Here is a 13,824-nt window from a genome sequence, read left to right as displayed (position 1 = left end):
TAGTGTCCTACTTATTTCACATAATATCATACCTACACATTGTGAGTTTATGAACTATGGAATTATAAAAGATTTATTCAATAAAGTTTTAATTCACTCACAGGCATCAGGAAAGCAAGTGTAATTCAGTTCATTCCTACAAATAAATAGAAGCCTGAAAACAGTGTTTTGCAAAACCAGCTATGCTTACCATGAGCAGCCCTTTATACGCATAGACTATTCCAAGCCAAATTGTCATGTGAGTATTTTCACAGTGTTCCAAGATTGGACGGATGGAGATGTCTCTGCCTGCAGGGTCCGGCTACAAAAATAAAGGGAGAAATATTAAGATTCAGATTTAATTTGCATTCATATCTCAAAGTATTTAAATCTGTTCTTAGGAGATTGAGGATGTGTAGAATGCAGAATGAGGATGTGTAGAATCCAGCTTACAGGAAAATATTGAAGGTTACAGTCTCATGAATCTGGAAAGGAAAATACTAAAAAGTAAAGATCTGGGGAAACACAGTGGGATAGTAACCAGCAAGTGAGGTTGTTTTTACTGAAGATCAGAAAGGAACTGTCTGTAGTCCTCCTCTGTTTATCATAGTCGGTTTTGCTGTTTTAACTGTTTTACAAGGCGAACAGTTTGAATGCATGACCATGAAAGTAGTTATAAAGTTATTCTTCCTTTCACATGATATTCTTGTATCACTGGCAAATGGCAGATAAACAATATTGGAAACACTGTTGTATTTCAGATTTTTTTCATTAATAATCATAAGCTAATAATTACTACAGACTATTTACTATGGAAACTACAGCAATAGCTTAGAAGAGAGTACAAATCATCAAAAATCTGGAACAATCATCATTTAGAGCAAGTGAATATTTATGAAAAATTTAATACTACTGGAATGGGTTTCTATTTGTTTTGAAAAGGATATTGCATGAAAGTATAGGACTGAGAGAACTTGCAGACTACCAGGATTGTTTATATGAAAGAAGGAAAAAGTTGTAATTAATACTCTGCAAGAGTATTAATTCTGCAAGAACCTTTGGGTTTTGTATAACAGGGAAAAAACAGTTGACAGAAAGAGCAAGCAAGTATTAACCAATATGCTGCCTGTAATTAGGTCATATGCAGCGTTATGGTTAGAATGCTTTGTAATGGTGTACGCTGAGAATGGTGTATGAGAATACAAGATACTTTTTATAATATATGATTACAGAGAAATTTTTGTTATTCAGAGCTGTGCTCTGAGCAGAATTATATTCTGTTTTGCCTTAGGGGATATACTGAAAGCTATCATTAATTTCTATTTTGAAATATTGAGTTTGATCTTCAGCCAAAGTACTATTGACCTAGACTTAACTTTCTGTATCTAGTTGTCTCAGCAGGCTTTGTAATTTTCCTTGTAGATCTCTCATGAAGAAGAACAATGTAATCATTATATTATTATATGAATTAAGCAAAAAACACATTTTCACCAACTTAAATGCGGAACTGCATGTGTAAAATCTTTAGAGAGACCTGAATAATTTTCTAGAGCTTGTTGCTACTTCTTCTGATGCTGGTATGAATTTTGCTACAAATTTCGGTAGTCACATCATTAACCCGCAGTTGTGCTTCTACCATCAGTCTTTATATGTGAGGCTTTTCTCCTGACCTCATATAGTGTAAGAAAAATAATGCAACAAATAAGGACTTTGGGGGGGGAAAAAAAAAAGAGAGTGAGTCATCTAGATACTCCTTTATATTTGAGAGAAAAACAACTTAGTAGTTTTCTTTGCATGTTCTGCAGCAGGCAATACAATAACGTCTGAAGCCTTGTCTTATCTGGGACAACTGTAGAAAACCTGAACAGGAGAATAAAGCATTAAGAATAAAATAGCATCAATGCTCTGAATGTTTGTCTGGGGATCAATAAAATTATCTCAATTTCCCTGATCAGTGACAGAAGACCAATGCTAAAATTTATTTCTACTGGATGTACGCTTTCAAGTCAAAAATGAATCTTGCTATGTTCAGCTTTGATGCTGACTAGTAAGAACTAAAGTTCATGTGACAAATCTTTCAAATACAGTCCTAAGTATATAACTACATGTCAACAGGTCCGTTCTATGAATTCATTTTTTTCTGAAATTCTATATTATACCTGAGCTTACTATAAAGATATATTTTTTTCTGTCTTTGAATTACCAGTAGGTCAACAGTTGCATCTTTCATGATCTTAAATGAGGAAAATTCCATAAAACTTAAGCCTCTGGTCATTAGAACGATCTTTTTCTTTTCCACACTGGGGAACTTGCAGGACTGTATTTCATTTCCCTAGCCGTACCTTCTTTCTTCCATACAGTCGCTCTATTTCAATTTCATACTTCTATGAAAGGAGAGGATTTACAAATCATGCAGCCTTTCAGTTTGCATAATGGATTATGTCATATACTTAATTTCTCTTGTTCCAGAATTGAAGTCTCCACTCACACTGAAAATACACACTCTGTGTAGCCAGTAGCCACTGTGAGTAAATGGAATTGTTTCTTATTTTGAAAAGTATAAAAGAAACTGCTATTTGGCAAGTGGCAGGCTACCTTTTTATTTTCATTAAGTAGATATTTCTGAAATGCAAATGTGTTTCAAAAATCGCAAGCATATGCACATTCTTTGCACAAAACTGAGAAACCCAGGAAAAAAAACCCCAAAGTAAACAAAAAAACCCCAAGCAAACAAAAAACAAGCCCCTTCCCCCCGCCAAAAAAAAAAAAAACCCACAATAGTTAAAATATGGTAGCTTGTCTTGAAATCCCAGGAGAGAGAGGAGTCGCATCTTTTCCTTCATAGGAAGGCTGCCAGATTATAAAAGGCAAAGATAGATTTGAAAATATGTTAATTAAGTAAAACTATGTATTCAGATTTTCCATGTGACATAAGTCTTGTGCTCAAATGGGAGCAGTAAGATCCTAATTACTGCATCAGCAAAACTCAACATGGGACAAAACTTCTTTCAAACCATTTTCCAGATCCACAAGGTGGTAGTATTTTATATGATTTTTTTAAGTATTTGTGCAGGTTAAGTATTGACTTGAGCAGTCACTTTACAGAGAACTGATTTTTCATATTACTTATTACTACTTCAAATTGTCATTTCTGTTTTACAGTTTTTAATTTTCCATTTTGTTTCCTTGCTGGTTTTGCATATGAATTAATCAATCACAGCAAAAAGCTGGCTTAAAAAAATACTATTTTTTGATGCAAAAATATTTTTTTAAAAAATCTACAATTACAACTGAATAGAGTACTTCACTGACCTCTCTCATCATCCACCATTTGTTTCTGCGTTATAGAGAATGACAACATAATTTCTGAAGTGGCTATGTACATACTGGAGATCTGCCTTTTCCTTTTATAGAAGGCAGTCTAAATGCCCTTCAAATGTCATTCTTAAAAGACTGAAGACCTCCTATCTTATGATCTGGCTGAGCTTTTCTATTTCTTCTGAAACCTAAAAAGGTTTCTCACGTCACCATCTCTTTCTGGCATGTTTCTGACAGTTGAACATAAATTGTTCACTTCATACAAAAATTGCCTATCACCTCCAGTAATATTCTTGTTTTACTTGTTTTATAACATCCACTCTAGAAAGTGTCTAGAAAGAAACTCGCAGCTAATAAAAACATTATATTGCCTTTCTATGCTTACTCAAATTATTACTGTGTTTTCATTTTCATTGCTCTTTCTCTGGTGAGTAGGCTGGCAAGTCCCCTTCTGACAGCATAAAATGCAAGAAATGGTTAGGAGAGTACTGCCAGTGGGAGGGATAAAGCCATCTGGAAACAGCAGGGAAATTTGCAAGGGGATCCAATGACAGATTTTGTGGAGAGCATTGTGCATTCCCACACCACACCAAAATAATTGAGCAGTAATGAGAATCTAGTTTCTTTTACCTATCTATGGATTTGGATTAAAAACAAACAAACAAAAAACCCCAATAACTATAGCATGCGGCTTTTCAGAATGGGATTTTGTAGGAATCAGAAAATCATTTTTTTGAGGGAAAGCACAGCTTTAGTGGAAAAATTAACTGCAATTTCTTTAAGAATCTGGCTCCCTTGACTAAAAACATGTATGCAGTATAGCGGACAGCTCTCCTTATTTCATGCTAAGTTTTGGAAACTTAAGCCAAGCCATCCTGAGGCACCTGTGCCATCTGGACATGTTGGGTTTTGGTCCATAGAAAGGCAGCTTATGATTCCTTTTTTTACCTCTCTAAGTAGAAGTTTCTTTATCCTTGTTGTGCCTATAATGTCTGAAGCCCCTGTGGATGTGATCCTGCACAATGTTAAGGTATTTGTAGGACAAATTACATATAATTAGTTTATTTTGTGTTTTCTTTATTGCTAGTTCCTCTTTATATCTCCAGATAGGTCTTTACAGGTCTTTGCTCCATGAGCTATTTTATGCAGCAAAAAAATTTCCAGTCTCACTGTGCCATCACATAGTATCCTAGGTGCTTGGTCTTTCTTAGTATGTTCCTTCTACATGATCATTTTTTTCAGATTCTATTCCAAGTGCAGGAGATACTCTTTATTTACAGAGTTCTAGTATTCCTTTGTAGCATAACTCACAGTTAGGGAACCGCAAAAAGCTTTCTAAGTACTTGTACTGTAGATTCCCCCATGCAACATTCTGTCATTTCTGCAGCTGCAGTTCTTTCCATTGGTGAGAAAAGCAGAATATCAGGCTTCAGTCTATATTAAGATGAATATGAAACATAAGATAAATTGTTACAGCTTCTATTTGCTAGATTTAAAACAAACTGGGCAGAGTTCCGTATAATGGAAAATCATGAGATCATACTCTTCTGTCACACTGCTAAATGGTCTTCATATACCATCCCACTGTCTGTTTTATCTCCTCTTTAAATTAGTTCCATGCAGCTGGCAAAATAACTGTATACTACCAATGTTCTGGAGCATGAATTAGATGACTTTGGCATTTAAAATTTGGCACACATATGGAGCCCAAATGAGATTCCTTATCTGAAAATCCAGACTTCATTAAATTAGAAGATTACTTTCATTTCCTTTGACATCCATATTTTGCAAGAATAATTATAGCTAGCTTTTACTATAAATTCTGCAAGAAATTATATTTACTTATGCGTTGTAATTGACCCTCCTCATGCTGAAATGCACATACATATGGAAACATGCCCCACAGAGGGATTTAAATAGTTTTTATATGTAGCTATATGTATTATAGCCATGCTCTCAATTACAGAGGAAAGGAGAAAGAAAATAAAGAGAGGCTATTTATGTTTTAATTACTTTATAACTTGAGGATGAGTCTCTTTGTTTCATATATGTTTTTGTAATGTAAAGTCATAGATTTCATGAAAGCAAAATAATAAACACATTACTTAATTGGAGTGGTTCTCCCAGAATGTCTTCTAATTAATTTTTGTTAAGTAACCTAGAAGGAAAGAATGTTTATCTTTGTTCATATTTGAGCTTGTGCTCAGATACAATATGAAACACATTGAATATTATATAGTAATAGTCAGACAAGCACCATATTGTTACGTGGTTCATGCAGCCCAATGATCAATTTAATTTCTCCTCAATATTAATTGAGTGGTTCAGCTTTTAATAGAGGAGTTTGATTTCCTGTAATAAAGAAGTTGTTTTCCCACTGTAGGAATACAGGATTCTGTTGATAAAAACATGCTTTAAACTGTTTTGACACTGGGCAACTCTATGATTCGTGCAGCAGAAATGAGAAACACTAAGCTTGTAGTCTCAAGAGAAGGTAATTTCGAGGTTCTGAGCAACTACAATGTATGCAGCCAGCCTACATGCTCACACTGTCTCATACAAGGTCCTAAGGAGAAAATGATTGCCAGATGTGAAGTTCGTTTATTCAAAGTATTTCAGTCTGTTAGGTTTGCAATCAGATTTGATTTATATTTGTTTAAAAAGGTTTATATTTGTTGAATATGAATACACAACTTTGATATGGTAGTGTGCTATATCAGTTCCCAGCTGCATAGAAATATTTCTTATAAGGATCAGGATATTAGGAATGTTACTTGTTTGGATTTCTGAGGTGGAAGACAAAATTTGTACTTCATAAGGTCATTGCAAGTAATAACTATGTCAGTCATGGTGCCATATACATAATTAAAACCACCACAACACCGAAGATCAAGGTTAGCCTATTTAAACATTCAGACATCACAGTGCATCTCCATTTATTTCAAACCTGAGGCTAATTTGGGGCAAGTTAGAAATCATGTCTCTTTGTTCTTTCGGGATTCAGGACATTTTAAACTAAAAAATTCTGTCCTATAAATGTGACCATCATTGTAGGTTATGTGACTAGAGATTTCACCATGCAGAAATGAATGCTGTTTGTTTAACTACCATCCTTCCAATCTACAGCTCATGTCAATGATGATTTTTTCTTTGCTTGTGAGAAAACAAAATAAAAATACAATCTTTAAATAAAATTATTTGAACAACTTACTGTGTATAAAACATTTCAAATGCCACATTTTTCTTTCTGTTTTCACTTTGTAAAATTATTAAGTGCATAGAAACCAGTTAGGTTAGCTTAAAAGCTATACAAAATATAATAGACGGGTCTCAAACCTTATTCAAGTATTTCTATTGATTTGATCAGAATAGTTGACATGAGTAAGAACCAACAGTTGCACTAAGCTACATGTCCTTAAAAAGCTACATGAAAAGCTACAAAAAAATCTTAGAAAGTTACATACTCTTAAAATACAGAAAGAATACCAGATGGAGATTTTATGGAGATTTTTGATTTTTCCATTATATCTTTCTTCTACAAATAGTTTTTAGCAGTGTTGCTCCTTCTGTTGACATTATTCAGAGCAAAGTAGATAGATAGTCATGGGAATTGTTTCTTTCAGTTCAGTAAACTTTTATGCAACATTTTTCTTAACTAATTTATCCTCTTTCAGCACTGTCAAACCAGATTTCACATAACACTACCAAACACTTTAAATGTTGCAAATCCTTTGCCCTGGTATGAAACAGAAGAATTTTCAGTTGGTAAAAAAGAAAACAAAGTAAAATAAAACCTATTAACCATAAAATATATTACATATTTCCATAGAATTTTTCTTTACACTATTATGATCTATATAATTGCTCTTAGCTTTTGAAGCATATGTTTGAAATGTACATAGTGCCAGCAGATCATTCTAAACCTTCTCTACCTTGTTGCATTATGTAATCCTGTATATTCTTGATAAAAGTAGTTCACTGTACAAATCTGCTTATATATATGACTCAGTGACTTCTATTTTAAAAGATCTGAACAAGAAAAATGCCTTATTTTCAAACAAGGGAATTATAAGAAAGATTGATGCATAACCATTTTCCAAGATATTTTCACATTTCTAATAACTAAATATACACGGTATTTCTCTAGCTGTATTTTTTATCTTTCCTCATGATTCTTTTTTTTTTTTTTTTTTTTTTTTTACCTGCAAACATCTTTTCCTGGTATAGATGCTCCAGGAGTCCATTTAAAAGAAGCTATTGTTTCAGGATCCAGTACTGGCTGTCAAGTCTGTAATCTTGACTGGTTTTGAACAATTCATTTAGATGGGTTGTTTCTGAGGGAAAATGTTTCCACCATTGTGTCTCTCCTTTTTTTTTTTTTTTTAACTAGGTATACTTAGGGATTTTCCTATTTCTCCCATTTTTTAGGAATGCCTATTACATAATTTGATTTTAAGTGATGACCACTGACACTAAACTGATAAAATAACTCAAAAACTCTTTTTCTTAGTACCAGCCCTTGTCAACTCAGATTTACAGCTAAGTGTTTGATTTTGTGATCAAGGCACTTGAATGGTTAGTGTATTAATGTCTTTGGCATTGCATAGGATTTTTTACTGCTTACTGAAAGACAGACAAAGAATCAGGTAGCCACAGATAGACGTGAAGTATCATCAGTACAGCAGAAAGGCTTCAGTTCACAAGCTAGAGATTTCTGAATGGTGACAGCTGGTGTTATCTAAGTTTATCTGACTTAGCATTCACCTCCTTTGCGGCTTTGTGGTTTCCCATCTGCTGCCACTAGTTTGTCACACATTTCCAGACAATCATCTTTTTGAGCTATAGAAGCAATTGCTCTGCACTCTGACATGACTTTAGGAGAGTGCAGAGCTTCTCTGAAGCATGACCAGCTGGAATAGGCTGGCAAGATTGAGCCGCAGCTGCGTAGCCTCAGGAAACCTGATGTGCTTTGAGAAGGAAAGGAAGATGCAGAATATTCTGCTACAAAGATCTTTCTTAGTTGATATTTCGCAAAGCAAACATATATTGCAGATCTTTGGAGCAGCTAAAGGTAAAAGTCAAGTGATCCGACATGGCAATTAGACATGTTAGCTTCTCTACTGGAAGAAGTTTTCATTACCAATGAGAAACTGAATATTGAGCTTGCATCCACAACTCAGATGAGACTTGAAGAGGAAGCGTCAGTGGTGACAATTCTTGAGGAAAGAGCAGAGCAAGTATTTGGTACATTGGTCTGAAGAAAGATCAGATATGACCCTTGCAGACAGAACAAGGATGAAATGAAACATTGGGAGACAAGCTCAGATCTGAAGGAGCAAGGAAAATATGCATAGCTTCAGGAAACTTATACATTGTGGCATTTCACAGCATCAGGCCATTTCATCCTCTCGTGATTCTTACTGCTCATTCTTTGCTGGTGCTCACAAATATGTTGCCTCTTGCACGCCAAATTTCAACTCTCACTATAGATTGTGTATGTAAAAGAATAATACCACACATGTATTTTCATAGGCCATTCTTTCCTATACGTATATAAAAAAAATCAGAACATGCTACTTACAGCATTTTTAATACACCATTACATTTTGGAAGTAAGCATCTTAAAGACTGCATGTCTACTAGAAATTTTTTTGTGTATTTGGTTTCTATGGCTAAAATTGATCTACAAATGTTTCTGCTTCAAATTCTGACCCTTTATACAGTTGTACATTTTCCTATCAAAATTTCCCATTTTGTGTGTTTTTTTTTTTTTTTCCTAGAGTTCATGCATGCCTTCACTGGCTCTGTATTACTCTTAAATACTACTACATATGCCAGACTTGAATCCCGTTATTTAAAAATTATGATGTTTTTCACCCTCTTTTTAATTGCTTTTAAAATATTATTTCCTTAAATTTAGTATTACTCCATTTGTATTCTTTGTGATTCTTCTCACATGGTTCAGGTTGCTATTAGCTGTAATTTGTGGCTTCATAAGTTTCATTTCAAAACAGTTCACATGGAACATCTAGGACACTGCTGAGAAGAGCCTTTCTTATGCTCAAGGAATGGACAACAGTGCACTCCTTGCGAGTGCAACAGAGAGTGGAGCTCTCCACTGAGTTGAGAAGTAGTAGAGTGGGGCTGTCAAACCTAAAGAAGGATTGCACTGTTCAGATCCAAGATCTAAATGAAAGATAAACATATTTGGACAGTAAAAAAATAATGTATTCAAGGTGATATGATGAAAAGATCTGTAAATAATTAGGATAATAAGGGTCAGAATCAAAAATGGCACCCAGATGTACCAGTCAGCATTTTTTTCAACCTGTATTTTAATTATTTTCCCCCTCAAAATGTGCATTACTTCAGGTTTTCCTTTGTATTTATAAAATACTTCAGTTTTGCATTTCCAGTAATTAAAAAAAATTGCAAAAATAGTGCATCTCTCCTCATCTGACAGATACCAGGGGGATGAACAAATGTAAAAATTTGAAGGGACTATGAAATATTTAATGTGTTAAGGATCTAAGAGTTACGGCATGGTTGATGTGCATACAATTCAGGGATTTGCACATCTAACATCAACTGCTCATGTAACAAACATTACCACATAAGTACAGTTGATTAAAGGTAGTCAGATTATCTTCCCTTCCTCTCCTCCTTCCCCATTCCCTCAAAAAAAAAAAAAAAGAAAAAAAAAAGTATGTTTCCTTACTTTAAATTTCTGGAATATTAGAGTTTTCATGCCATTATCTAGAATTACTATGAGTGGGAAAAGTTAACTGAACCCATTCCTTACAGTCAATTTATGACAGTCTTCATCAGTTGAATAATACCACATTCCACAGTTAATTTCAACTTTTGTAATTAGGACAATATGTAGAATAAAGTATAACCACAGATTAATAAGCATATCAGAATCTAGCACTTGGAAAGCATATAGTCCACATTACATAATTTGCATACTAAATGGTACCTTGGTAATATATGAGCAGACTGGCACAGTCTGGCCCTATGCGTTTAAATTTCTAAGGAACTGTATTATCTCTCATTTTTTCTCAAATGATTGTTTTTTGTGTGTGTTTTTTTGTGGGCTTTTTTTTTCCAAAAAAGTAGAGCCTGTGGTGTCTAGATTATTATATCTTCTAATCACAATTAAATAAAAGCTTTAATTTCCAATATAATCTATTTAAATACACTGCTTTCAAGTACAGTACTAAATATAATATTCACAGTTTTCTGTTTATATCTAGCATCTATTAATCTAAATGTTCAGATATGAATTGTTCACATGCAAACCCAATCAAGCCTGAGGACCAATGATTCTTTTTAAAAGCAATAACAGCTACCTCCAATACACACTTATCCATGTTCACTGTTAAAAATATGTTCCTTTTGAATAAAAATATGATCCCATAATGCAGATATTATAGTTTAATATCTATTCCCAACACATTTCACAAATGTGATTTCTGATTATTTCTTTAAGAGATAAATATCTTTTGATGTTTATCAAAATTGTCTCAAAAGAATCCAGCAATGTCTGGCACCATGGCTAAAATTATTTGCCTCTGCCACTGGTAGAAAGACACAGTATGCAATGAAATCTGACTGAAATTAAATCCGTTAGGTACCATTCCTGGAATTAATATAAATATATGAGTGAAATTTCCTAATCAAACACCTTTCTTAATAAATATAACAATAACTTACTGGCATGTTCTGGAACAGAATCTGAGCTATATGCATATCTCAATGGCTATCTTCAACCCTTATTTCTCCAATATTATCTAAAGAAAACAGTAAAAATATAAATAATAAATACATAGACAAATGGCATGACTGAATGCGTTTTTTTTCCATCAGGGGACGACAGTACTAAGCAAAGTTTAAAAAGGGCTATAAAAGGCAAGCAGGTGCAGACTGTGTTAGCAGATGAATAATTTTTGTGCATATGGACAATGACAAACAATCAGACTGTGATGCTACTAACATCTTTTGTTAATGTGCATATCCAACAGTATTAATGTGGCTTTATGAAGAAGTGCAAATGGGTATGTTTTCAATATGTGCAGACATGTGCAGTTCAGAATATATTATGATTTTCGATCCAGTATCTTTATGTAAAAATCTGCTGCTGCAGTTATTCATTCTTTTCATCCTGTTTTTAAACTGGGGATAATATCAACATTAGGTAAAATATGCCTCGCTCAAAAGGGGATGGGAATCTTATATTTCACTTTAATGGCATCAAGATTCCACCTCTGGTCTTCAGACAAGCTGGAAAGCTTTCAAACTGGAAAACATTTCAGCAGCATTTCAGCTGCAACTACTTTAATATATTATTTCCTAGTGTAGATATTATTATTGAAAGGACATTGCATTTTGATGGTGCAGGACTAATACAGTGGGGCATCTTAATCTCATAAAAAAGGTGTAGATGGTTGCAAGGAGCTATATGAAAGAGTACCACATGTAGGAAGGATCTTGAGGAGCTACACTGACTGTTTATAACATTGAGCATGTCTGTCAGGGAGAAACAGGAATGACCTGCTCTGTAAGGAAAGCAAGGCGGGAGGTGAGCATCACAGCCATGCAGAGGCAGGGACGTTATTAGTGAGGAATAATCTCGCAGCATCCAAAAAAAAAAAAAAAAAAAAAAAAAAAGCTAGCACTAATTGCTGACTCGATGAGGCATTTTTAAGGTCCAGCCTCGATGTCCCCCATCTGCTGTCCCAGGGACAGCTCTGTAAACTAAAGGGCTGAGGCCATGGCATTCAAATTGGATACTTCACAGAGGTGGGGGTTTCCTCTGGCATTGTTTTAATTTGGTCCTGTGCACCGAACCCGTAAGTGGGTAAAACACATTAGGTATACTTGTGTTGCATGTCTTCTGCTTTTATTTCACTGAAGGGGAGCCCAGTTCTTGTACTCATCTCTTCATCTCTGAGAATCATTTCAGAAGTGTATTCTCAAATTAAAGCCCTGATGTAGACAGACACAAAATTCCCTGGGGAGAGAAGACACTTCATACTGTAAGTCAAGACCTAGTTTAAACTGAATAATTCACATAATCAAATGCATGTGTTCGTGTGTCTATAGCTTCAAATGACATTTATTTGGCAGGGATTTTTCTCTTAAAGAGAAAATTAAGATTAAACAAATGGCATCGTGAAGATACAAAGCTCCTCTATTTATTTGCATTAAAATGCTGAACTATAAATTAAAGCAAACAAACAACAAACAAGTCAAAACAAAACAAAAAAAAAAAACAAAAAAACTTATAAAAATTTATAAAGGCTGCTTTTAAGGATGTAGAGTTTCAGAATGTTTCCAGAATTTGCAGTCTTCAGACTGATTAGCCATTTGCAATGACAGCACCACCACAAACAGAAGCCTGGACTAAATCCTCAGTCTAGATCTCCATCTTTAATTTATGTTAGAACACTGATAAGTGTTGGAAAGTTGGAAAAACTGTATTGTCCCATTTATACTTTCTAGAGCTCTGTTCCCTCTCAGATTTTGAGTCAAATGAGTCTTCTATTGACTGCCTCCTCTTCTTCGTTCCATCAGACAACTTACATTTGATTTAAAAATCCTTCGTAGCTGATCATTACCCTATCTGTTATTGAGATATGCTATATACTGTACTCTACTGTACTGCATAGTATATGCTATATACTATACTATAGCAGTACACTGGCAGCTAATGGATACGCTCTGATGTACAGGTACTCTGATGTACAGAGTGTATCCATTAATTGCCAGTAGGAATGTCCAGTTAGGTATATATCCAACATATGAATATATATTGCTGGCTACAAATTATTCCATTTCCTTGCCATTTATCTTCTTGTTAGGCTTGGTCACCTCTTATAATCAGGCTGTGGATTCTGCTCATTGATCACGTTAGTACATTTGTAAAATATCAAATTATGCAAACCTGATTTCTGAGGGTTGCTTCTATAATATAAACAACTAGTCATTCTTGATGGGTCCTTAGACATGCCCCACCCAAACAGTTACTGCAGTGTTTAGGAAAGCCTATGCAATCCAACAAGTCCAAGACTTGCTAAAGACAATGAGCAGGCCCATCCTGTGACAGGACAGAATCCGCAGTGTGGGATCTCACAAGCCTCTTTAAGTGTATGCAGCTTACACAGACAAAGATCTGAGCACCCAGTAAAAAGCATTGCCCATAAGGATTCCTTCTTACTCCCATAAAGCTGTCTTGTGAGGTAACCAGCTCTTTATTTTTAGAATAAGATGCAAATCACATACTTTCATATTCAGGATATATGTCAAATCTACAGTATGTGGAAAATGCGAGTAAGAAAGTGGAAAAATACTGATTTGTTCCGTCTTACTCTCTTTATTGACCTTCTGCAGAACATTTGTAGCTGAGAGAACAGAAGGTTGAATGGACACCGCAATTTCAAGCTGTTCACATATTCCTGCTTCAAAGAATTATGAAATAGTTGAAGGTAGAAGCTACCTCTGGAGGTCATCTTGTACAATTGCCCT

General features: G+C 34.6%; 1 protein-coding gene across 1 annotated transcript in view; it reads right to left on the bottom strand.

Moving 5' to 3' along the window:
- LOC104567792 (gamma-aminobutyric acid type B receptor subunit 2) overlaps window positions 1-13,824 on the bottom strand; it is a 196,070-nt gene that overhangs the window by 38,022 nt on the left and 144,224 nt on the right. The window contains exon 11 of the mRNA XM_088521333.1: window positions 191-301. Coding sequence (XP_088377459.1) covers window positions 191-301 — 111 coding nt within the window. The remainder of the gene's footprint in view (window positions 1-190; window positions 302-13,824) is intronic.

This window comes from Tinamus guttatus, unplaced genomic scaffold, assembly GCF_059628265.1.
Source record: "Tinamus guttatus ecotype Peru unplaced genomic scaffold, ASM5962826v1 Tinamus_guttatus_pri_ptg000117l, whole genome shotgun sequence".
In the NCBI taxonomy this organism is placed as follows: Eukaryota; Metazoa; Chordata; class Aves; order Tinamiformes; family Tinamidae; genus Tinamus; species Tinamus guttatus.
This window is presented reverse-complemented; position numbering and strand designations above follow the sequence as displayed.